The sequence below is a fragment of the Bos javanicus genome, chromosome 1, assembly GCF_032452875.1.
Source record: "Bos javanicus breed banteng chromosome 1, ARS-OSU_banteng_1.0, whole genome shotgun sequence".
Taxonomy (NCBI): Eukaryota; Metazoa; Chordata; class Mammalia; order Artiodactyla; family Bovidae; genus Bos; species Bos javanicus.
This window is the reverse complement of record NC_083868.1, coordinates 57,917,138-57,940,288: the sequence shown is the minus strand read 5'-3', so window position 1 is coordinate 57,940,288 and position 23,151 is coordinate 57,917,138. Positions and strand designations below refer to the sequence as shown.

At 37.4% G+C, this 23,151-nt stretch overlaps 1 protein-coding gene across 3 annotated transcripts in view; it reads left to right on the top strand.

The window, feature by feature from the left end:
- The first annotated feature begins 3,140 nt into the window (after window positions 1-3,140).
- The window catches only part of LOC133233786 (cell surface glycoprotein CD200 receptor 1), a 64,007-nt gene continuing 43,996 nt past the window's right edge, over window positions 3,141-23,151 (top strand). For 2 of the 3 annotated variants that reach the window (XM_061394053.1, XM_061393987.1), the window contains exon 1: window positions 3,142-3,473. In XM_061394053.1, the coding sequence (XP_061250037.1) occupies window positions 3,407-3,473 (67 nt within the window). In that variant the 5' untranslated portion in view covers window positions 3,142-3,406. Of the gene's footprint in view, window positions 3,474-23,151 lie in introns of all 3 variants that reach the window. The other variant, XM_061393941.1, reaches the window with a different exon arrangement.

Here is a 23,151-nt window from a genome sequence, read left to right as displayed (position 1 = left end):
CATGGAAGAAGATCCAGGACTTCAGATAGGTCTTCAGAGCAGGATCAGGGAAGATTGCAGAGAAGTGAATTAGAGAATAGGGAAATAGGATGTGGCTAGGAGAACAGCCATTTTATGCAATCATACGTTGAATTACAGTGCCTCTGTCATAACCATGAGGGCGGGGAGGAAATAAAATAAGGAGTGGAGTGTTGTAGAGTTTGAATTATTTTAAATTCTTCACATTGGGCATTGTTCTTTATATTCCATGAAATAGTTATATTAGCACCTGGGTAGTGGTAGGACAGGGTAAACTGGGGGACTTGGGACTAAGTGTTTAGCAGCACATGTGAGTTTGTGTGTACACGTGTATATACACATGCAAAGGGAAGGGCCCACATATCTAAGCCAGAATGTTCACAGAGAGTAAAAATGACAAGGCAAGTAAGTATTGGCCCATTTCTGCAAGGATGCACATCCAGAAACTTCAGCTAAGGAAGGAAGGGCAGGCAGGGACTTCAATTCTAGGCAGTCAAGACTCAAATCCAAGAGGCAAAAGAGCAGGCAATGGAGAACGGGTGTCAGAAATAAAAGGCTATTAGAATCTGTGCAGTAAATATTCAAGATCCATGCAAAGCCATTATATAATGGAGAGGGGTATTAAGGGCAAGATGACAACATCTTAACTGGTTTTAGTTGTGGGCTAAGCATGACTCTGACATTGGAGACAAAGAGATATACACCTTCCTAGAAGTTTACTTCAAAAGCATTTATAGGTGGATAAATCATTTTTTAAATAAATCAACAGTACAAATTTGGGGGCATTATGTCTTAAAGCAGCTCTAACTTGCCAAAGCTTACTAGGCCTTTTGTTTTGGCCACTGTAACATTAACCAGCATGACATTGTTCTGTTTGTCTCTTGTGTGCACCGATTCATAGTTAGTATTAAAGAGGAGTTGGAAGACTGCTGGAGTAAAAGGTTTGAGTTTCTGGCTTGAGGGGTATGTTTTTCTTGATCTTTCCATCTTTTGCTTTGCTTTTTGGGACCCCAGGGGCACACCTAATGAGAATCTGTGTCCTTTATATTTTTCAGGGACGTGCATATACTAGACAAGCACAGATTTCTCTTATTCTATTGATTTTCATGGAGTATCTTTAGTGCATGGTTGTGCTAACAAGCTCTTAGTCTATTATTTTGCATAAGAGGTCAAAGTGGGAGCTGAGGGGTTAGGTGAATAGGATTTTGGGATGGAAGGGATATAAGAGTGGGGAGAGAGGGTCTCATCCCTCCAAATCTATTCTGAGAATTTTATGAGATTCTTTATTCTGAGAATTCTATGGCTTTTCACACCTCTCACTTGACTCTTAAAACGCTGATTGTACATTGTGGTCAGATCTGAGATGAGTGCGTCTTTCAAGTTGTTGCCTGAAATTTCAAACCAGAGGAGTTAAAGTGGAAAGAATGGAGGGCTGGCAAACATGAAATATGAGTTTTACTCCCCACTGTGTCACCAAGTCAGTTTGGGACCTCAGGCAGATCATGTAACCCTTTTGTGCCTGGTTTTGGCTGTGTCATCGAAAAGGCATTAAAATGAATGATCATCAAGAATTTTTGCTGACCTGAGAAAATGCTCATGTCAATATAATATTAAATGGGAAAGGAAGGTAATAGACTCGATTAAGAAACTTGTCTAGTATCATCCAGCCGAGATTCAATCCAATGCCTCTTCTAGTAGTCCAAGTTTGCAAACACCTGATTTCACTGCCTTAATCAAACTGACTCACCAGAAGAAAAGCTTGAGAAGGGGCAGAGAGGAAGTATATATATATATATATATATATATATATATATATATATATTAATTACTGTTTGGCAAGAGGCAAGATGGAACTGCTAGCTTCAAAAAAAATGCATGTTGTTTAATTTAATGTTTTCCTGTTTGCAATGGTTTCTTCCCCTTCCTGGAGAGTTTTGCCTTGCAGTAGGGAACTCTTAGCACAGAGAAGAGTTTTTTCCTCCTAAACGTAATCTAAATACATATGATTAGTAACATTAAGACAGTTTTCATTTTTATTTTTTTGGCAAATCTAAATTTCAAATGTGTGGCAACTAAAGATGAGTTTTTATTTGTAGTTTGATTCATATGATACATTCTAGCTCTTCAAACATGAAAGTGAGTGGAAATAAATACCAAATTGTGATAGACAGAATAATGCTCCCCTACAAGATATCCCTCACAGCTTAGTTGCTAAAGAATCTGCCTACAATGCAGGAGACCTGGGTTCGATTCCTGAGTTGGGAAGATCCCCTGGAGAAGGAAATGGCAATCCACTCCAGTATTCTGGCCTGGAAAACCCCATGCACAGAGAAGCCTGGCGGGCTACAGTCCATGGGGTCGCAAGAGTTGGACATGACTTAGCGACTTCACCACCACCACCATACTATACCACTACCACAAGATATCCATGTCCTAACCTCTGAAACTTGTAGATGTGTAGCCTTACACAGGAAATGGGACTTTGCAGATGTGGTTAAGGATTTTGAGATGGGGAGGTGATCGTGGATCACAAAGGTCTCTATAAAAGGGAGGCTGGAGAGTTACAATCAGAGAAGATGTAACAAAGAACACTGGTGGGAATTATGCAGCCACGAGACTCAGAGTCTAAGTGGCCCCTGGGCAAAGAACAGATTCTCTCAGGTGTCTAGAAAGAATGCAGCCTTGCCAATACCTAGATATTATCTGTATGGGATCTATTTTGAACTTCAGACCTCTAGAACTATAAGGTGATTAATTTGTGTTGTTTTAAGCCACTCAGTTTGTGCTAACTTATTACAGTAGTAATAGGAAAGTAACACATTTATGATGCTTCTAGAGTTGTGTGCGACTCCCAAAATCACACAAGAATTTTCAAGCAAAAATCTTTTATTTCAAGCTTGGTTACTAAGACTGTACACCTCTTCAACCTGGAGATAACTTTTAAAATTACGATGACTGGGAAATTTACAGGGATGGGCCAAATATAGATAAATATCTTGTTTTACCTTTTAAACCAAGTTTGTCTTGGACACGTTCAGTGCCTTACTGTAGGGTTTATCTGTGTATAGCAGAAGTGAGAGAAGGACCAATGAGCTGAAAGATAACTCAATCAATCCGCTTCCTCTGTCTTTGCTTCAGTGCTTCATACAGGAAATCTATTGCTGTGTCAAGTTCCAGAGAAGTTTCTTCTGTTCCAAGTTACTAATCTGGCTGAAACACATAGAGGTGAAGGAAGGGGCTAGGAGGAAAGAAGTGCTGAGCTGCTAATGGGCTAAGAAGATCCAGCACGGAAGAGTCAATCAGACAGAGCCTCACCATGTCCACAGCTCCTTTTACACCTGTGTGGACGAACAGTGCTGAGTGAAGGGCAGAAAATAAGGAAACAGAAATGCCCTGCACTTGGATAACTTCTGATCTTCAGCTACGACTAATTTTGACTCTCTTCTTTGTTGCAGGTGAGTTTGAATTTTCTTTGGGAGGGTGACAGGAGAATGACAGGTGAGAAACGTGGTCACAGCTTTTCCTGCGCTCTCTTTGCCTTTCTTATGGGGGCAGAGCACAGCAAATACAATCAGAGTTATGGGGGAGGGGAGAGTTTCCTCCTAGATTAACTTCACTTTATTTTTCTTACTTTCCCCTTTGTCTCGCTTATTTTATTTTTCATCCTGCTACACTATACGTATATCTTTACTTTACCCCACTGCCTACTTCCTCATCCCCCCAACACGTTTTTAGGGCAAGGCAGAATAAATTACTTTCTAGTAGCAATCCAAGTCATCTGATGAAAGCGGAATTCTTTTCGTCTCTTCTTAAACCACTTAAATAATAATCCCAATCTATTTATGTCTGTATTGTTAACAGTATAAATTAGGAAAGTTTATTGCTGTCTTGTCACTTTCGATGACCAGGCACTTTTAAAAATATAACACATTCAGAAGTTTGGTGTTGTGTCTGTGATGTAGGTCTGCATTTATTTTAATATGTGTGGGCTGTCAGAAACTCTTTCTGGATTAGAAGACACACTCTTCAACATCTAGGTTCCTGCAAGAGTTGTGGAGAAATTGGGGCTGTTGTGGGGGTGTCCTGGTTTCACTACTGAGGGTTGGTAGGAGTTGATGTAGGAGGGAGTTTTCAGGTTTCACTTTTAGTTGATGGGAGCAGTTGCAAGGAAACATTTGGTTTAAAATTTTATAGTTTAGTAATTCAAAGAGAAAAATTTATTTTTTTCTCATATAAAGGATTTTAAAATACTGCCCGTCTTCCAGGAAAACATCTACTTTTCCTCATGTAGGTGAGCACATGTAAAGTAACTGTGCTGTATCACTGAGCTTTTCTGGGGAGTGCTTTCACATAATTTTTCTCCTTTGATCAGCACAGCAACCCAGCGAAGTAGACATAGAAGACATTTTTCCACCTTACAAAGAAACTGAGGTATAGAGAGTTGAAATTTGTCCCAGTTTATACTACTAGTATATGACAGTCATACCTAGTACTAATATACATTTGTAAGCAACACTAAACATCTGAATAGGCAGTTTTCCTCAATACTTAGTCTTTATGCTTCTCACTAACAAGCACCATTAAGTCAATAGGTAGTTATAAACTGAATGGAGTATTTACTCATTTAAAAAAAATCAAATCAGCTGAATCTTTCAGTAGTTGAGATCTTGTTGTAGAAAGTTTTTATAGAAACCTGTACAGTACCCAATTTGGCAGGGAATGTCAGCTAGACAATGAGTTATTTATGTTAAGCTGCAATGTGACTTTGGGGTAAAAGAAAAAAAAATCATGATTAAAACATAATCGATAATTTTGAATTTGATAGTTTAAAGGTTTGGATTTTAAAACTATTTCTAACCACAGCTAGGATATACTACCAATGTCAAATCCCTGAGATTTGTGCTTCTATAATTATAGTGTTATCAGAATATTTAAGAGAAAGATATGGAAAAGCAAATTATATTTTGTGCAGTGATTTGACATGATAAATTCACCATGAAATAATTCAGAATAATGATATGCAAAGCCCTTGGGGCATGAGTTTATATCTTTATTACTAATACTGCTTTGTTATTAATACTGCCAAACAGAAATAACTCACTTTATTAGACAAAACAAACTCACAAAGAAGAGAGCTAATGACTTCTCTGAACATGCCATTAAAGAACACATGTATACCTGTGGCGGATTCATTTTGATATTTGGCAAAACTAATACAATTATGTAAAGTTTAAAAATAAAATAAAATTAAAAAAATAAATAAATAAATGCCAAAAAAAGAGGAAAGTAAATTTAATATTTTCCTCAATCCAATATGTCTAAAGTACTACCATTTAAACATTAAATCAATATAAATTAAAAAAAAATTATTTACTTTTTTGTTTACTTATTTGCTTTTAAATTCAAGTAATGTGGTACTTGATGGATAAGATTTATTAAGAAAGTGTCTGAGAGGGAAAAATAAAAACAATGCTAATCATCCATTGCAGAGAAAAGCTCTCTAGCCTTGTATCTAGTATCCTTCCCTCAAACTCCCTTTACCGCACGCCACGTCTTTCTTTTTATTTTATACTATTGTCTTCTAGATTTTTTCTTGTGTTCAGATTATATTTTGATGTCCGCATCAAAATGACTCTTTTCTTTTATAAAAGTTGCTAATATTTAGATTATGAGTTACTGAAAAGAAATCCTCCTTTTTTTTTTCTTCTTTGGGCTAATTTTAACCATTTATCATTATCTTCCAGTAGGGGGCAGGCATTCACAAGAGGAGATAAAAATCAAGGGAGGGTTGAGTGGCAGCTTTGGCAGGTTTGCAAAAGATGGAAAAAGAGATTAAAAGCAATGTGGAAAGAAGGTGTTTGTCCTCATTTATTTCAGTCTTCCTTTTCTAATTTGCAATAGCTATGAATGTACACATTTTAGTAATTTTTAGGTGTGGTATCCTTTAAACATCCATGCTTAAGCAATCAATAAATGGTCAATACCGAAATCAGATTGGTTGTATTCTTTGCAGCCAAAGATGGAAAAGCTCTGTACAGTTAGCAAAAATAAGACCTGGAGCTGACTATGGCTCAGAATATCAACTCCTTATTGCAAAATTCAGGCTTAAATTGAAGACAGTAGGGAAAAACACTAGGTCATTCAGGTATGACCTAAATCAAATCCCTTATGATTACACAGTGGAGGTGATGAATAGATTCAATGGATTATGTCTGGTGGACAGTGCCTGAAGAACTATGGACAGAGGTTCATAACATTGTGCAGTAGTCAGTGACTGAAATCATTCTAAAGAAAAAAGAAATGCAAAAAAGGCAAAGTGGTTGTCTGAGGAGGCTTTACAAACAGCTGAAAAAAGAAGAGAAATGAAAAGCAAGGGAGAAAGGAAAGATATACCCAACTGAATGCAGAGTTCCAGAGAATATCAAGGAGAGATAAGAAGACCTTCTTATGTTCACTTCTTATGTGAACAATGCAAAGAAATAGAGGAAAACAATATAATGGGAAAGACTAAAGATCTCTTCAAGAAAATTGGAGACATCAAGGGATCATTTCATACAATTATGGGCACAATGAAGGACAGAAACAGTAAGGACCTAACAGAAGCAGAAGAGATTAAAAAGAGGTGGCAAGAATACACACAAAAAAGAACTGCACAAAAAAGGTCTTAATGACCCAGATAACCATGATGGTGTGGTCACTCACCTAGACCCAGACATCCTGAGTGTGAAGAAGTCAAGTGGCCTTAGGAAGCATTACTATGAACAAAGATAGTGGAGCTGATGGAATTCCAGTTGAGCTATTTCAAATCCTAAAAGATTATGCTGTTAAAGTGCTGCTCTCAATATGTCAGCAAATTTGGAAAACTCAGCAGTGGCCACAGGAAAAGGTCAGTTTTCATTTCAATCCCAAAGAAAGGCAGTGCCAAAGAATGTTCAAACTACCATACAGTTGAGCTCATTTTGCATGTTAATAAGTTTATGCTTAAAATCCTGCAAGCTAGGCTTTGGTAGTACGTGACCTGAGAACTTCCAGATGTACAAGTTGGGTTTAGAAAAGGCGGAGGAAACAAAGATCAAATTGCCAATATTTGTTGGACCATAGAGAAAGCAAGGGAATTCGAGAAAAACATCTGCTTCATTGACTATGCTAAAGCTTTTGGCTGTGTGGATCACAACAAACTGGAAAATTCTTAAAGAGATGGGAATTTCAGACCACCTTACCTGCCTCCTGAGAAACCTGGATACTTTGGCCACCTGATGCAAAGAGCTGACTCATTAGAAAAGACCCTGAGGCTGTGAAAAATTGAAGGCAGAAGGAGAGGCTGATAGAGGGTGAGATGGTTGGCATCATCGATTCAATGGACATGAGTTTGAGCAAACTCCAGGATACAGGGAAGGAGGGGAAGCCTGGCATGCTGCAGTCCATGGGGTTGCAAAGAGTTGGACATGACTGAGCGACTGAACAACATCAACAAATCCTTTTGGCATCTGCAGATTTTGGTGTCTGCAGAATCTCTTATTTTGCCCCTCATACTGATAATTTGTGTCTTCTCTTTGTCAATCTGGTTAGAGGTTATTGATTGCATATATAATGTGTGTGTGTGTGTGTGTGTGTGTGTGGAGAGAGAGAGAGAGAATAGGGCCTAAAAATTATTTGCCACCTACATTAGAGAGATCAAGCTAAAATGAAACACATGGAGAACATTTTAAATCAGTCAATCTTGAAATGGTGTTGGAGTTATTGAAGGCTTTCTGGAGGAGAAGGGTCTTGAATGATAGGTTTGGATAGATGGGGAAAGAAAGATAGGAATTGGGAGGAGCAGGTGTGCAGCATGATTAAAGGCAGATGATTCAGGGAGAGAAAGCACTGTAGCTTAATGTAACAGAGATTGTTATATGATCTCAGGAAATAAGGCTGCATTTCAGGCATCCTTAATCAGTAAACAAAGGAACTTGGAAACTGTAACTTTTGGGGGAAATAATAAAATAAAATTTTGGAAAAAAAATGTGGCAGCAGTATCTCATTGAGTGGGAGTGGTACTTGGTAAAGCTTTATTTTGAAGCAGGGGCAAGGGTTCTTACCCTTGAGTTTCCATTTTAGGAAGGTCCATGGTATCACTGAGAGTCATTAGTGGCTAAGAAGGGAAGTTTCTTTGCAGAGGAAGATGTTAAATTCAATCTAGAGATGGCAAACACACAGGATGAAAATCTCTATTGGTACTTGGAAGTATAGCACAATCCAGGCTTCATGAATTATTCATGGTGGAGGATCCCACAAAAAGAGTACACATTGAGACAAAAATGGCAGAATAAGCTCTAGAGATTTTTGGATTTGGGTCCTAGGAATGATAATTATTTCTTCTTCTTTATAACAGAAAATAAGATCTGAGAAGATGTGGGAAAAGAGACACTGTAGTATAGATGGAATGCTTCACTTTAAAAAAGAGGACAGAAGCTCTTCTGAAATTGCAGACTAAGATGAGAAGTTGTATGTAGAGATGCTAATAGGTTGAGGATAGAAATAAGGAAATGGGAACAAATCAGAGAATTCCACAGTAGGTAAATTCCTTTCCAACAAAGTCACGAGTATTTCAGTTAATGGTGCTAGTTAATAAAATAACTCGGTTGTCATTTGGCTTTCTGCTGTATCTGAAAAATCAATCTGTACAGTGATTAAGAATGTAGTAACCATGGATATACTTTTGCTTCTTCCCCTTGTTGTCATCAATACAGATTTGAAAATTCCTAAGTAGGATTAGGGAGCAGATCTGTGGCTACAAAATGACTTGGGACTGTGTGATGCTAATTGCTCCTAAGAATCAAACCATTACTTTTTAAAATAGTTATAAACTTTAAAAGTTGAGTTTTGAGCAGAGAAAGTTTATTAGTGAGGACTCTTGGAAGCAGCAGCTGGAAAATAGGGCAACGCATCAGAGGGGAAAAGGCCAGCAATCCCAATCATGACACCCTCATCTGACTGCATGTGAATTTCTGGAGTTAGAGTGGCTCCAGAGAGGCTCTGCATTGAATCAGAATGTCTTATGGGCCTCATTCTCCAAATCAGTCAACAGATATGGACTGCTCTGGGTAAAGTCTGACTTTGCTTGGGATAACTGAGATGATTTCTGAAGGTGTGAGAACTGAAGGCCGTCTGCTGACAGTGCTCCTAACAGCAGGAGCAAAAAGTCATTCCTAAAATAGGATTCTGGGTACACGTACTATCTCCACCATAGCTGCTGTTTCAAATATTCTTCATCCCTTCCTGAATTTCTGAGTTTCTGTGTGATGCTATTTCCCTTCAACCTAAGTAACTTCTATTATCCTCACTAATAGTGTAGTCCTGCTGGCGAGGAGTTCTCTTGGTTTCCTTTTATCTGAATATGCTTCATTCTTGCATATTTATTCTTGCATATTTTTGCTGGATACAGAATTCTGGTTGACTTTTTTTTCTTTCATCACTTTAAAAATGTTGTTTTACCATTTCTGATGAAAAGTTGGCAGACACTCAAAACACTGTTCCTCTTACTCTAATGTGTCATGGTTTTTCCTGGCCACTTTCAAGATTTTTTCTGTTAGTTCTCACCACTTATAATGTGTCTATGTATGGTTACTTTTATATTTATCCTGCTTGAGGATTACTGAAATTGTTGAATCTGTAAATTTATGCTTCTTGGTAAATTTAGGGAAATTTTTAATCACTATTTTCTCCAAATATTTATCTACCAGCTTTCTAAGTTAGACATTCTGCTACTTCATTGAAGGCCTTTGTGGCTAACATAGGTTTGTTTGTTTTTTTTTTCTTCCAGTTATTTTTTTTTTCTCTCTGCTCTTCAGATTGGATAACTTCTATTGATATATTTTTAAGTTTGCTAACACTTTCTTCTCTCATTTCTATTCTTCTGTTAAGGTCATCTTATATTTTTCTATTTTATAGTTTCCATTTATTTTGTAACTTGTTTCTTTCCTTTCTGTTGAGGTTTTTCTGTTTCTTCATTCATTGTGAGCCTATTTTCTTTCATATTACTGAGAATAGTTTAATCTCTACTTTATGGTACTTGTCTGATAATTGCAATATGTGGGTCAATTTGAGGTTGATCTCCCTTTAATGTTTTTTTTTTTTTTCCTCCTAAAAATGGGTCACAATTTCCTGGTTCTCTGTACAGTGAGTAAATTTATTTATATTGTGACTATTACATCTTAGAGGACTATATTCTATTACTTTGTTGATTTTTTTTTTTTTTCAGAAAACATTGAACTTGGTGGAACTCAAACTAAAAACTCTCTTTTGGACAATATTTTAAATCACAGTGCTTTTACCTTTAGTTGGTTGGCGTAAGTGTGCCCTGCCATGTGGGGCTTGGGATTAGCCAGAGATGTGCATACAGTTTATATAAGGAATTTGAACTCTCTTTCTGCCTCTCTCAATTTCAAGAGCCCAAGGTTGCCCCGAAATCTATCTTTTTGTTCTTCAGAAAAACTGTGGATTTTTTTTTCCTCTTAGAGTTTTAGCTGTCCAGTGTCCTGCCAACTGCAGTATTTCCTGGGACGAGAAGTGATAAATATGGGAACCTTTCCTTCTTTCAAGATTGATACCCCTCAAGAATCTCACTTTTTCTACTTTCCCGTGGCTTCAGATAGCTTTTATATTTTGTCAGAATTTGCGGTTGTTATTGTGTTGAAGCTTACAGGGCCATAAGCCAACTGGAACTTTCTTCGTCTGTCTTTTTAATATCAGTGTGATTTTTTAAATATCATTGTGTTTTTATGAACTGATATTGATTTGGTTGGCTGTATTGTCTTAGATGTTGAAATTGAATGTTCAGTTCAGTTCAGTTCAGTCTCTCAGTTGTGTCTGGCTCTTTGTGACCCCATGGACTGCAGCACGCCAGGCTTCCCTGTCTATCACCAGCTCTCAGAATTTAATCAGACCCATGTCCATCAAGTCGGTGATGCCGTCCAACCATCTCATCCTCTGTCATCCCCTTCTTCTCCTGCCGTCAATCCCTCCCAGCATCAGGGCCTTTTCCAGTGAGGCAGCTCTTCGCATCAGGTGGCCTTTTTGCTTTCTAAATTTCCTCCATGCATTGACTATTTTGTTACCTTTCATTTTTCTAAAAAAAATCTCACTCCCCTTCCCCCCATTTTCTAGATTCTTATGAATCTCTGTATTCAATTTAAAGATCTATAATGAGATATAATTTAAATCACTAGCTATGTCATCTTTAAGAACTTACTTGCCCTCCCGACCTTAAACCGTAATTTCCTTATTTGTGGAATAAAAGAAATGCCTGACAGTATTAAGAAGTATTGAACTTTCAAACAGGAAGGATTTTAGAAACCTTCAAATTAAATTCTTTCATATTATACATGAGCAAATAAAGCCCAGAAATGTTTAAGGAATTACTAAAGACATTACTCAGCTTTTTAGTGCATGAGCTGAGCTTGGAACTCCTCCATAGCAACAAAAAATAGAGGGGAAAACAGATGTGGCAAGTATATGTGGGAAAATCCATGATTTTTTGGTGTGATATACTTGAAATAACAGCAAGCATTTGAGTGGTGAGGAACAGTGGCATAAGGACTGAGATTCTTGTTTAGGAAAAATAAGTCAAGGCTCACAACATGGACTAGCTTTTTCTGTCAATCAGTAGCTAAGGAGGTGTCTGCCGTGTGTCAGACACAATGTTCTGTTGCAGAAACATAGATCTTGCTCTCACAGAGCTTAGAATCTGTTAGGAAAGGTAGACATTAAATTAATCATCACAAATAATTTCGTAAAATAAAATGAGTAAAGAGAAATATAGGGTGACATGGCAATGTGTAATTGGTAAGCCTGATCTGTTCTGAAGATCAGGGAAAACTGCTCTTTGGAACGAGGTTTAAAATGAAGAAGAGCATAAAACAGCCAGGCAAGGAAAGTTGAGGGGATGAATATTCCAGAAAGTCAAACAGCCTATATGAAGGCCGAGGGAGCTAAACTGTGACTGAAGTGATAAAACAAGGAGAAATCAACTGTGCTGAGGCCCAATTCAAGTTCTGGAGGTGGGGAATGATGGTGAAAGAGGAGCAGGTGAGACCTGGGGAAATACCTTTACAAAGGTGCCTGAGGATACAGGCAGGCTTGTGGAGAAGGAGACAGATAGGGAGAAGCATACGGTGGTGATAGAGGTGCAGGAAGGAAGGGGTTTTAGTTGTTGTTCACTTGCTCAGTTGTGTCTGACTCTTCGTGGCCCCACCCCATGGACTGCAGCGCACCAGACTTCTCTGTCCTCCACCATCTCCCAGAGTTTGCTCAAACTCATGTACATTGAGTTGGTGATGCCATCCAACCATCTCGTCTTCTGTCGTCCCCCCTTCTCCTCCTGCCTTCAATCTTTCCCAGCATCAGGGTCTTTTCTAATGAGTTAGCTCTTCATATCAGGTGACCAAAGTATTGGAGCTTCAGCATTAGTCCTTCCAATGAATATTCAGGACTGATTTCCTTTATGACTGACTGGTTTGATCTCTTTGCTATCCAAGGGAGTCTCAAAAGTCTTCTCCAACACCACAGTTCAAAAGCATCAATTCTTTGGTGCTAAGTCTTCTTTATGGTCCAACTCTCACATCCATACATGACTACGGGAGAAACCATAGCTTTGACTATACAGACCTTTGTTGGCAAAGTAATGTCTCTGCTTTTTAATATGCTGTCTAGATTTGTCATAGCTTTTTTCCCAAAGAGCAAACAGCTTTTAATTTCATGGCTGCAGAAGAAGAAAGTGGTTAATACTGCTACTGCTGCTAAGTCACTTCAGTCACGTCCGACTCTGTGTGACCCCATAGACGGCAGCCCACCAGACTCCCCCGTCCCTGGGATTCTCCAGGCAAGAACACTGGAGTGGGTGCCATTTCCTTCTCCAATGCATGAAAGTGAAAGTGAAAGTGAAGTCACTCAGTTGTGCCCGACTCTTAGCGACCCCATGGACCACAGCCTACCAGACTCCTCCATCCATGGGATTTTCCAGGCAAGAGTACTGGAGTGGGGTGCCATTGCCTTCTCCGAAACTGGTTAATAGCATCAAAATATGCCAAGCAGTCCAGGAGCATAAGCACTGAAGAAAGGCCTAAAGGTTGACTGTAAAGGGCCTGATGACGTTCAAAATTGTGGCCTGAATGGAAGGACGTAGGAGCCACAAGATTGTAACCTTGAGAAGGGCATGGGTGGATAGGAAATGGAGGCTGTGGGCTCACACCACTAATTCTAGAAGTTTGGTAGCAAAGAAAAGAGACAGGATCACAGCTAAAAGGAGAAAGCAGAATCTGATTTTTTTTTTTTCCTGTCAACAGAGGGGAGCCTAAGTGTGTTCAAAGGGTGTTCTCACATAAAGTTTTAAGTTGCTTAGTGATTTTTCTTTGTCCTTGCCATTTTGTTAATTTACCATGGAATACTATGCCATCTTTCCCTATGGTTTATGAATCTGCCTGCAATACAGGGAATGCAGTTTCAATCCCTGGGTTGGGAAGATCTCCTGCAGGAGGAAATGGCAACCCACTCCAGTATTCTTGTCTGGAAAATCCCATGGACAGAGGAGCTTGGTAGGCTATAGTCCATGGGGTCGAAAAGAGTGGAACATGACTGAGCACACATGACCTATCTATTACATAATTTGAGAATGTCTGGTCTTATGATTTATTTTTGTGATATTGACACTTTTGGGAAAAAAAATGTTCATGTAGTAAGTAGTGAGTGGTAGGTTCAAAATAATTAAGTCTAGTTGTTTTCATTCTCCAAAAAAAAAAAAAATCATTGTATCTGCCCTTTACTGACTCTCTCTTAGACGTTACTCAGAGGTTGTTCTGAGCCAATAATTTGAAGTTAGTTTCCAGACAGAGTCACCCACAGGGCCTAAAATATTAAAGATGCAGTGATGCTATCTGAAGCCTAAATGCAAATTTCAGGGCATCTGGACTTTCACAAATTTTTGTAGGTGATTCTGATGGGAGCCAAGATTAAGAACACCATTTCAGGTCTTTCTTCATCACCTAAACTATCCCCATTGTCCCAGCTCTACAGGCTGCTCACCTTCAGATTTACCCTTCATCCAATGTGGAATTTAACTTCCGCAAATGTTAAGGTTTCTGAGAGCCAGCACCTTGCCTTATTCATTCTACTATTCCTAAAGCTCTGCACAGCTACCTGACACTGAGTAGGTATACTCAGAAAGTGTTTGTCCACCTGCGTGTTTGTGTCTGCTCAGTTTCTCAGTCGGGTCCAACTCTGTTATGCCATGGACTGTAGCCCACCAGGCTCCTCTGTCCATGGGATTTCCCAGGCAAGAATACTGGAGTGGGTTACCATTCCCTCCACCAGGGGATCTTCCTGACCCAGGGATCAAACCTGTGTCTCTTGGGTCTCCTGCATTGGCAGGTGGAGTCTTTACCACTGCACCACTCAGGAGGCCCAGGTATACTCAGAAAATGTTTGTCAGCCTAAACTTCCTCAAAATGTCTCTGGTATCTGTAACCACTCTTGCCCTTTATGCTTCGCTCTGAAGAACCAAGTGTCAGCCTCTTCAAAAGCAAACCTTCATTTTGCATTTGTCTCATCCCCTCCCACAACCTCTAGGATCCTGCCTGCCAGTTAGCCTCCTCCACTCTTGTAACTGCTAGCACTGCCTCTGTCTACAAATACGCTGTACAACTCAAATACCCACTAGAAAAGTCCTTCTAGTTTCAGACATTGCCCCATCTCTCTCTTTCAGATTTGACATGAAAGGATAAAGTTACTGTCTCATTCTCTGATACTTTCAGGGTAAAAATTCTTGAAAGAGCAAGTCTACAGTTGTTGACAGTTGCTTCTGCTTGGGCCCTTGCCATTGTTCTCTATTGCCTCTGTACTGACACTACTACTCTCTTACAGCTCTTAATGGTCTCTGAATTTTGTTAGCAAATCATAATGTCTCTTACTCCTTACTTTAAAATTTTTCATATATGACTTGGCCTTGATTACTTGTGTCTTGAAAACTTCTCTTTCCCTGGTTTCAAGACCCCACATTTACCTTCTACTTTTCTTCATTGTTTCTGCTAACTTTACTTCCTTCATTAGATCCCTAATTTTAAATGTTTCAAGACTCTCAATTTGGCCTTGTCTTTAATTTCCACATCAAAGACAGTGATGTGGCAGTCCATGGGCTGGATCTGGCTTAGAGACACTTTTGACTGGCTCATGTAATATTTTTGAAATTTTGAATTAGCTGCCAATATTTTTAAATTGGGAGAATTTACCCAAACTCCCTGAGATGGTATCTAGGATTGCTGTGAGGATTGAGTTAAATTATATATATAAAGCACTTAATACTATGTCTGAATATGACAAACATTCAAAAAATTATATCATAATTATCATTTTACAGTTTCCAAAGCTCTTTTATAGATATTACTTCATAACTTATTTAATTGGCCCCTACAGACCAACTTTTTGTTTTTTTCTAAGAATTATAAACTATATAAGCATTAATATCCTAGAATATAAGGTGTTTTTTGGAGATATTGTGGGTTTGGTTCCAGACCACCACAATAAAGTAGATATCACAATAAACTGGGACACACACATTTTTGGTTTCCCAGTGCATGTAAAAGTTTTGTCTAAAGAAAAAAATTATGTCTACACTATACTGTGACTTCCCTGCTGGCTTATCAGTAAAGAATCTACTGGTAATGCAGGAGACATAAGCATTGTGGGTTTGATCCCTGGGTCAGAAAGATCTCCTGAAGAAGGGAATGGCACCCTACTCCAACATTCTTGCCTGGGAAATCCCATGGACAGAGGAGCCTGGCAGGCTACAGTCCATAGAGGTCACAGAAGAGTCGGACACAGCCGAGAGGCTAAATAACAACACTACACTGTAGTGTATAAGTGTGCAATAGCATTATGTATAAATAACAATGTATACACCTTAATTAAAAAATACTTTACTACTAAAAATTGTTAACCATCATCTCACAACACAGGGTTTCCATAAACCTGCAATTTGTAAAAAACATAGTAAAGTGAAGCGCAGTAAAATGTGGTATGCCCATATCTTTGTGTATCTGATATGTGTATATATTCACTATCTATTCACCAAAAACACTGACCCTTGGGATCACTGATACACATTTGTACAACATCTACCTTGAGTAGGGAACAAATTTGTTTTCATTACCTAGTTTTGGACTGTGTGATGGTAATTGCCTGAAAAAAAGTTAGCCCAACAATATGACTTTTATTAATACGGTGTCCTACTAAAATGATGCAGACTTTGTGACTATTGTCACATACACAAAAATTAGTCCCAGCAATATGGTTTTTATTAGCACGTTTCCTATCCATATTTTTTCCCAAGTGGCTAGTTAGTTCCCTCAGTATCATTTACCAATGATATAATCATTCTTCCCCTTAGGAATTTGAATGCCTATTCCTATCAGATATTAAATTCCCATAAATGTAGATAGAGCAACTGTTTCAGAGAGTAATCTGTGCAATATTACAGAGGTAATAAGTGGAAATTTATTTATTTTAACATTAGCCAAAAGGCTAGTTGATTTTGTTACTCTAATTGTGGTGTTTTTTCTAGTTTTGTCTCTGCTAAAACTTTGGGTTTCTACTCAATGTTTTGTTTACCGAACAGTTAATTAGGTGTTGTGTGCTACTAAGTTAATGTATTTTAAAATGTAAATAACGTTCATAAATTAAAGTATAAGAACACAAAATAGATGTATTGTGTTACCAGAATCAGCTTTTGACATTGTTATTCCATCTTCCCAATTGTTATTCGATCTTCCCAAGCCAGAGATGGAACCCAGGTCTCCCACGTTGCAGGCAGATTCTTTACCAGCTGAGCCACAAAAGAAGCCCAAATCTCTTATTTTACATTTCAGTTTCTTTCCTTTTTGGAAGCAAGGATCATGATAATTGAAATATTAAGCCATGAGACACATAAAGGAGATAGTTTTCATTTTAAAAGACATTTCATTTTTTTTTAATTTTAAATTTTATTTTATTTTTAAGCTTTACAAAATTGTATTAGTTTTGCCGAATATCAAAATGAATCCGCCACAGGTATACATGTGTTCCTGGCAAGCATTTGTTTTTCTTTTCTGTTCTCCTTCCATAGGAAAATACACTTGTCTCAGGAAAAAGATCTGAAATCATTATGGAAGATTAGATTAATAGCAAAAGCTGAAACATTTTTTTTTTTAGCTCCAGTCTTTCTTCAGATCCTATTCCCTCCAGATACACATTCTCTGCATATAAAAGTACTTCTATTTGGACTGCGTCTTGTTCATTGGGTCTTGTATCAAATACCTCTTGCTGCATAATAAACTACCCGCAGACAAATATTTATTCTCTCACAGTGACCCAAGAGTGAGTGAGAGAGAAACCATGAGGGTAGAAGCCGTAGTCTTTTTCTAACTTAACCTTGGCACTGACATTCTATCATTTCTGCTGCATCGCATTTGTTAGAAGTGAGTGAAGTGAGTGAAGTCTCTCAGTCGTGTCTGACTCTTTGCGACCCAGTGGACTGTAGCCCACCAGGCTCCTCTGTCCATGGGATTTTCCAGGCAAGCGTATTGGAGTGGGTTGCCATTTCCTTCTCCAGAGGATCTTCCCAACCCAGGGATCGAACCCAGGTCTCCTGCATTGTAAGCAAGACGCTTTACCGTCTGAGCCACCAGGGAAGTCCTATCCAGCCCACGTGCAAGAGGAGAGGATTTATAAAGACACAATTACCAAGAAAGTAGGGACCATCTTAGAGGCTGCCTATCACCTCAGTACTACTATAAGTTACTCAAAGTACATTTTATATACTTTTCACTTATTGCTATTACAGTTTCATATACTTGTGTGATTATTTGGTTACTGTGTATTATTCCTATTAGATTGAAAGCTCCATGATACAGGCATTTATTAAGGCCTAGCTATTGTAACTGAATAAATAAGTATTATTAATGCAGCTTCCAGCTTCCCTCCACCAGTCCAAAAGCTCTAATACATGTGATAGGTGGTCACTCAGACACCATCTCAGTGAAAACTACTAGTGAAAGACTGATCATCATCTTAGGAGGCAGAAAAAAAAAGCTCATTTCCTTTACGTGCAATATTTCTCATAAAATTACTGCATTACTTTTCAGGTAGCTTTAGTAGAGAAAAAAATAACATGAGTCTGTTATTCCAACTGTTGTTTTGTTTTGTCTCTCCATTACTGTTTGCTATTTAGAAAATAACAAAATGTGGGGGGAAATTGGCTATGCTTTCAATTATTCCTACAGGGTGGTAGTACTTTTAAATTATATATCAGAAATAAAATGGCACATTATTGTAAAACTTCTCCCAAAGTTACAAAGTTTATGGATTTTCTGGCTGACTATCATGGATTTCCACTAGTTCCCAATGTGAAAATTATTGCATTAGAGAAAGAAATACAATTAGACTATTTGGCTAACAATTCATCTTATTTTCAGAACTTCTAAAAAAAAGGAGACAATTCAAGGTCTCTTCTTGTTTGAATCCATTCATAACTCTAAAAACTGTTGGGAAATAATACTTGTATGTCTAACCTATATCCACAACATGCAGTTTTATAAAACACAGTACAAACATACTAACTAAAATGTTAAGGTTGATATTTTAAGTTTTCTGAAGACAGAGAGTTATGATAAAGCTTTCTGTACTGTATTGACTTTACCATACTGGTGATTAGAAAAAGTTACGTGCTCAGTATAGCTAAATAAGGTTGTTCTAGCAGTGTGATTTTGATTTCCGGGTCTTTGTGTGATTAAGATCTCAGTCTCAGAGTTGCATTTATTTAAAATGAAGCTTGAATCTTTAGGAGAAATGTAGTTTCCTTTTTACTGGCTTTTAAACCTCAGTTTGTAGTGCTCTTCAGATGCCTTTCACTAGTTATTCCTTACTTATTAAGAATGACAGTCTGCATTTTGCAGAGGGGAGAACTAGAGTATATAAATTTAATTATTTTAAGTAATTTGGGAAAGAAGCAGAGTGAAGTAAAACTCAAATCTCTCATATTTTCCCACCATTGCTTTATTCAAAATGATCCAGTTCTGTATTTGTTATGATAATTTGCAGTTTTGAAGTCAGAAGCTTGAAACACCAAATGAAAAATGCAATAATTCTATTATTTGGTCCTCCTTGTGTAAAATATCAGAATATTCGCACAGATTTAAGTGTATCGAAATATATTGAATATATTTTAATGTATTCTATGTTCCTCTTTTTAAAAAGTATTTTGATAGTAAGTTCATTAAATGTTAAATAACAAAAAGATGACAAATAAAGATGTAAATACCACAAAAAACCATAAAAATGACTTTTAATTAGGTCAATACTAGCATAGAAGTCTCAAGTTCTGGAGAGAAATATTAAAAGAAATGTAAAAATAAAGTTCTTCTACATTATTCTCTTTTATAGCTATATGGTCATTTTATTAGAGCATAGCCAAATATTTTAGGCTATAGTTTTGCTTCAATTTTAGGATTCTTTCAGCTTAAATTCATTTATTCGGGCTCCTTACTGCTTGTTTGTATTCTCCCCAAACCTTGCAAATGAATGAAACAGCAGAAAATCTTTACTTTTTGTTTATCATCTGCATATATTAGAAATAATAATTTAAGCCACTATATCGATTAATTATGGCATAATATATGTTCTACTTTGGTTAATAAACAGTTACTAAATCAGGGATTGTCCTAGGAATTGTGAAATATTAGAAATGCCTATTTCTAACTTTTTTAGTCAGTACAGCCCAGCAAAGCACAGGATTTTGTATAGATAAAATCTGTTAAATCACACAAGAAAACCATGTGCTGTTTCTGAGAGCCTTTTTCACTCACTGGAGGAAGGCTTTGGAGTATGTGTTTGCATAGTCATGCCTATACAATGTCTCCTGTGTGGGCGGTGTATAGTTGCTCAGGCATATGACAATGATGATTTGGGAAAGGAAACTCAAAGCGAGTGCTCAAAGTGACTAAGAGGTTTCAATAGTAGTCAAATCACAAAACAATCTTACTTCTACTGATGATTTTGACTTAGATGGAAAAGGTTTTTTTAAACATTATTTCCAGTGCCAAGGGGTTTTCGTTTGTATTTTCTTTCATGTTTATTTGTGTAGATGCATGTTCTAATATTATGTGTGTTAAAACCTGATGTTTCTGACATTGTTTTTAATTAAACTGAGGGATAATTTATATGTAATTAACTGGGTACATTTAAAAGTTACAATTTGATGAGGTTTGACAGTCGTATAGTTCTGTAATTACTATCACAAACAAGATAAAAAACATATCCATCGTTCCCCAAATATTCCTTCATGTATGCTAGTAGTCCTTCCTTGTTTTTACACCCATCATCTGTGGGCAACCAATGATCTGCCATTTGTCAGCATAGATTAGTTAGCATTTTATATTAGTTTACTCTTTTTGTGGTGTCTGATATGTGCTCTTTTGTGTCTACTTTATTTCACTCAAAGGAATGATTTTTGAGATTCATCAATTCGTGTGTGTTCCTTTTTACTGCTGAACAGTATTCCATTATACAGATAACTTAGCTATCTGCCGATTGGCATTTGGGTTGTTTCTAGCTTTTGGTTATTGTGAATAAAACTTCTATGAACATTCATGCACAAGTCTTTGTGTGGACATATATTTTTATTTCTCTTGGGTAAATACTTAGGATTGAAATGGTAAGGTTTTATGTTGGCATGTGTTTGACTTTTGGAAAAAACTACTATAAATTTTCTAGTGCAGTTATACTTTTTTATATTCCCACTAATAATGTGTGAAAGTTTTAGTTGTTTTACATTTTTGCCAATATATATTATCAGTCTTTTTAACTTTAGCCATAGTAATAGGTGCATAATCATTATCTCACTGATTTAAATCTGCATTTCCTCTATGATTACTAATATTAAACATCTTTTTTGTGTATTTATTGGTAATCTGAATCTTTTTTTTTTTGGTAAAGTGTCTGTTCAAGTCACTTGCCTGTTTTTTTTAATTGATTTTTAAAATTATTGGATTATAAACGTTCTTCACATACTATTGTTTTTTGAGCTGTGCTGTGGCTTGTAGGATATTAGTTCCCTGACCAGAAATTGAATCTGAACTTCTCTAGTCAAAGTGCTGAGTTCTAACCATTGGACAAGCAGGGAACTCCTGAAGAACCAGCTTTTAATTTTATTAATTTTTGTATTACTTGTTTTCTGTTTTGTTGAGTTTTGCTCTTCCTTTTATTATTTTCATCTTTCTATTTTGTTTTTAACTTCTTTAGGTAATTCATGCTTTGTTATTAGTATTTAAAGCTATCAATTTTTCTGTAAGCATTGCTTTAGTGTAGCTGCATATCACAGAATTTGATACTATATACACTTTTATCTGTCCTACTTTTTTAATGTAACAATATGTCCTGGAGATCACTCCATAATAGTTTATAAAGATATTTCTCATTCTTTTTAAGGGTTTCATTGTACTTCATTTTGTGGATGTTCTATAAGTTAGAAAACTAGTTCCCTATGATTTGGATTATTTCTAGAAGTCTTGCTATTACAATGTAGCAATGACCTGTCTTCTGTACATATATTAATATATTTTAACTGTTGCCTATATAGCTTTGGGATAGTTTTTGGGAAGTGATATGGCTGGGTCAAAAGGAAAATGCTTATGTAACTGCTATTGTCAAATTTTCCATTACTGAAGTGGTAACATTTTACATTCCAACCAGCAGTATATTGGCATACTTATTTCTCTACAGTTTTGCAGAGTATATTCTCCAGTTTTTTTAGTTTTGATGATCTTATAAGTGAGAAATAGCATTTCTGAGTAGTTTTATTTTGTATTTCTTTTACCATAAATGATGTTGAGCTTTTTTCTAAATGACTAGGAGACATGTATACTTCGTTTTCTGTGAACTGTACGTAACTATAGGGTTATGTTGACCTTAATTTTTAAGCCAGCTTAAGCCAGCTGCATGCCAGGAAACTGTGCAAACCACTCTTTTAAGCACTGAGGATGAAGAATGAAAAACCTAGATGAAAATCCCTGCCCCCCTGGAGCTTACAATCTAGTGAGGGAGTGGTGGGTTTGGCCCATGAATTTTGGCAAATGTCTCAAATCTTCTTCCTTAGCTTGGCTTTTCCTATTCAGATTCAGAATTCAAAATGCTTGTGCCCATGTGTCTTTATAATAATCCTGATTCTATGGACTTGCTGTTGATGTGCTCTTTCAGACCTTTGTCTCTCATTGTTTCTACAGAAACATGGCTGGGACTTGCTTCTCCAACTCTCTTAATTGGGTTAAGTTTGGGTTTCCCAGGTGAGGCTAGTGGTAAAGAACCCTCCTGCCAATACAGGAGACTTGAGAGATATAGGTTCGATCCCTGGGTTGAGAGGACCCCCCTGGAGGAAGGCATGACAATCCACTCCAGTATTCTCGCCTGGAGAATTCCCATGGACAGAGGAGCCTTGCAGGCTACAGTCCATGGCGTCACAAAGATTCAGACATGACTGAGGTGACTTAGCATGCCACGGATAGGTAGTGTATTTATCCTAGTGTATTTCTTAGGAACCAACTCTTCGTTTCTGCCCACTGTTGCAAGAACTATTCACACAAGAAAAAATTGACAATTGGAGCAGCTTATAAACTGGGATGAAAGTGTAAGTTGCTCAGTTGTATCTGACTCTTTGTGACCCCATGGACTGTAGCCCACCAGGCTTCTCTGTCCATGGGATTCTCCAGGCAAGCATACTGGAGTGGATAGCCATTCCCTTCTCCAGGCGATCTTCCCAACCTAGGGATTGAACCCAGGTCTCCCACATTGCAGGTGGATTCTTTACCATCTGAGCCACCAGCTAAGCCCAAGCTGGGTTACTATGGCCAAATTGCTTCATCAAGGTGAGTCTAAATTTTTTCATCTGTAAAATGAGGATGATATCACCTGTCGACATGGAGAGACTGAAATAAATTACATGCAAATTAGCAAAAATCTATTCCTAAGTGTTCAAAAATTATTTTAAAACAATGTTTTATTAAAGTAAATAGTAGCTAAAAGGGAGTGGGTCGTGTATAAAAGGAAGAAGAAAACTGCACACAAAGAATGGCA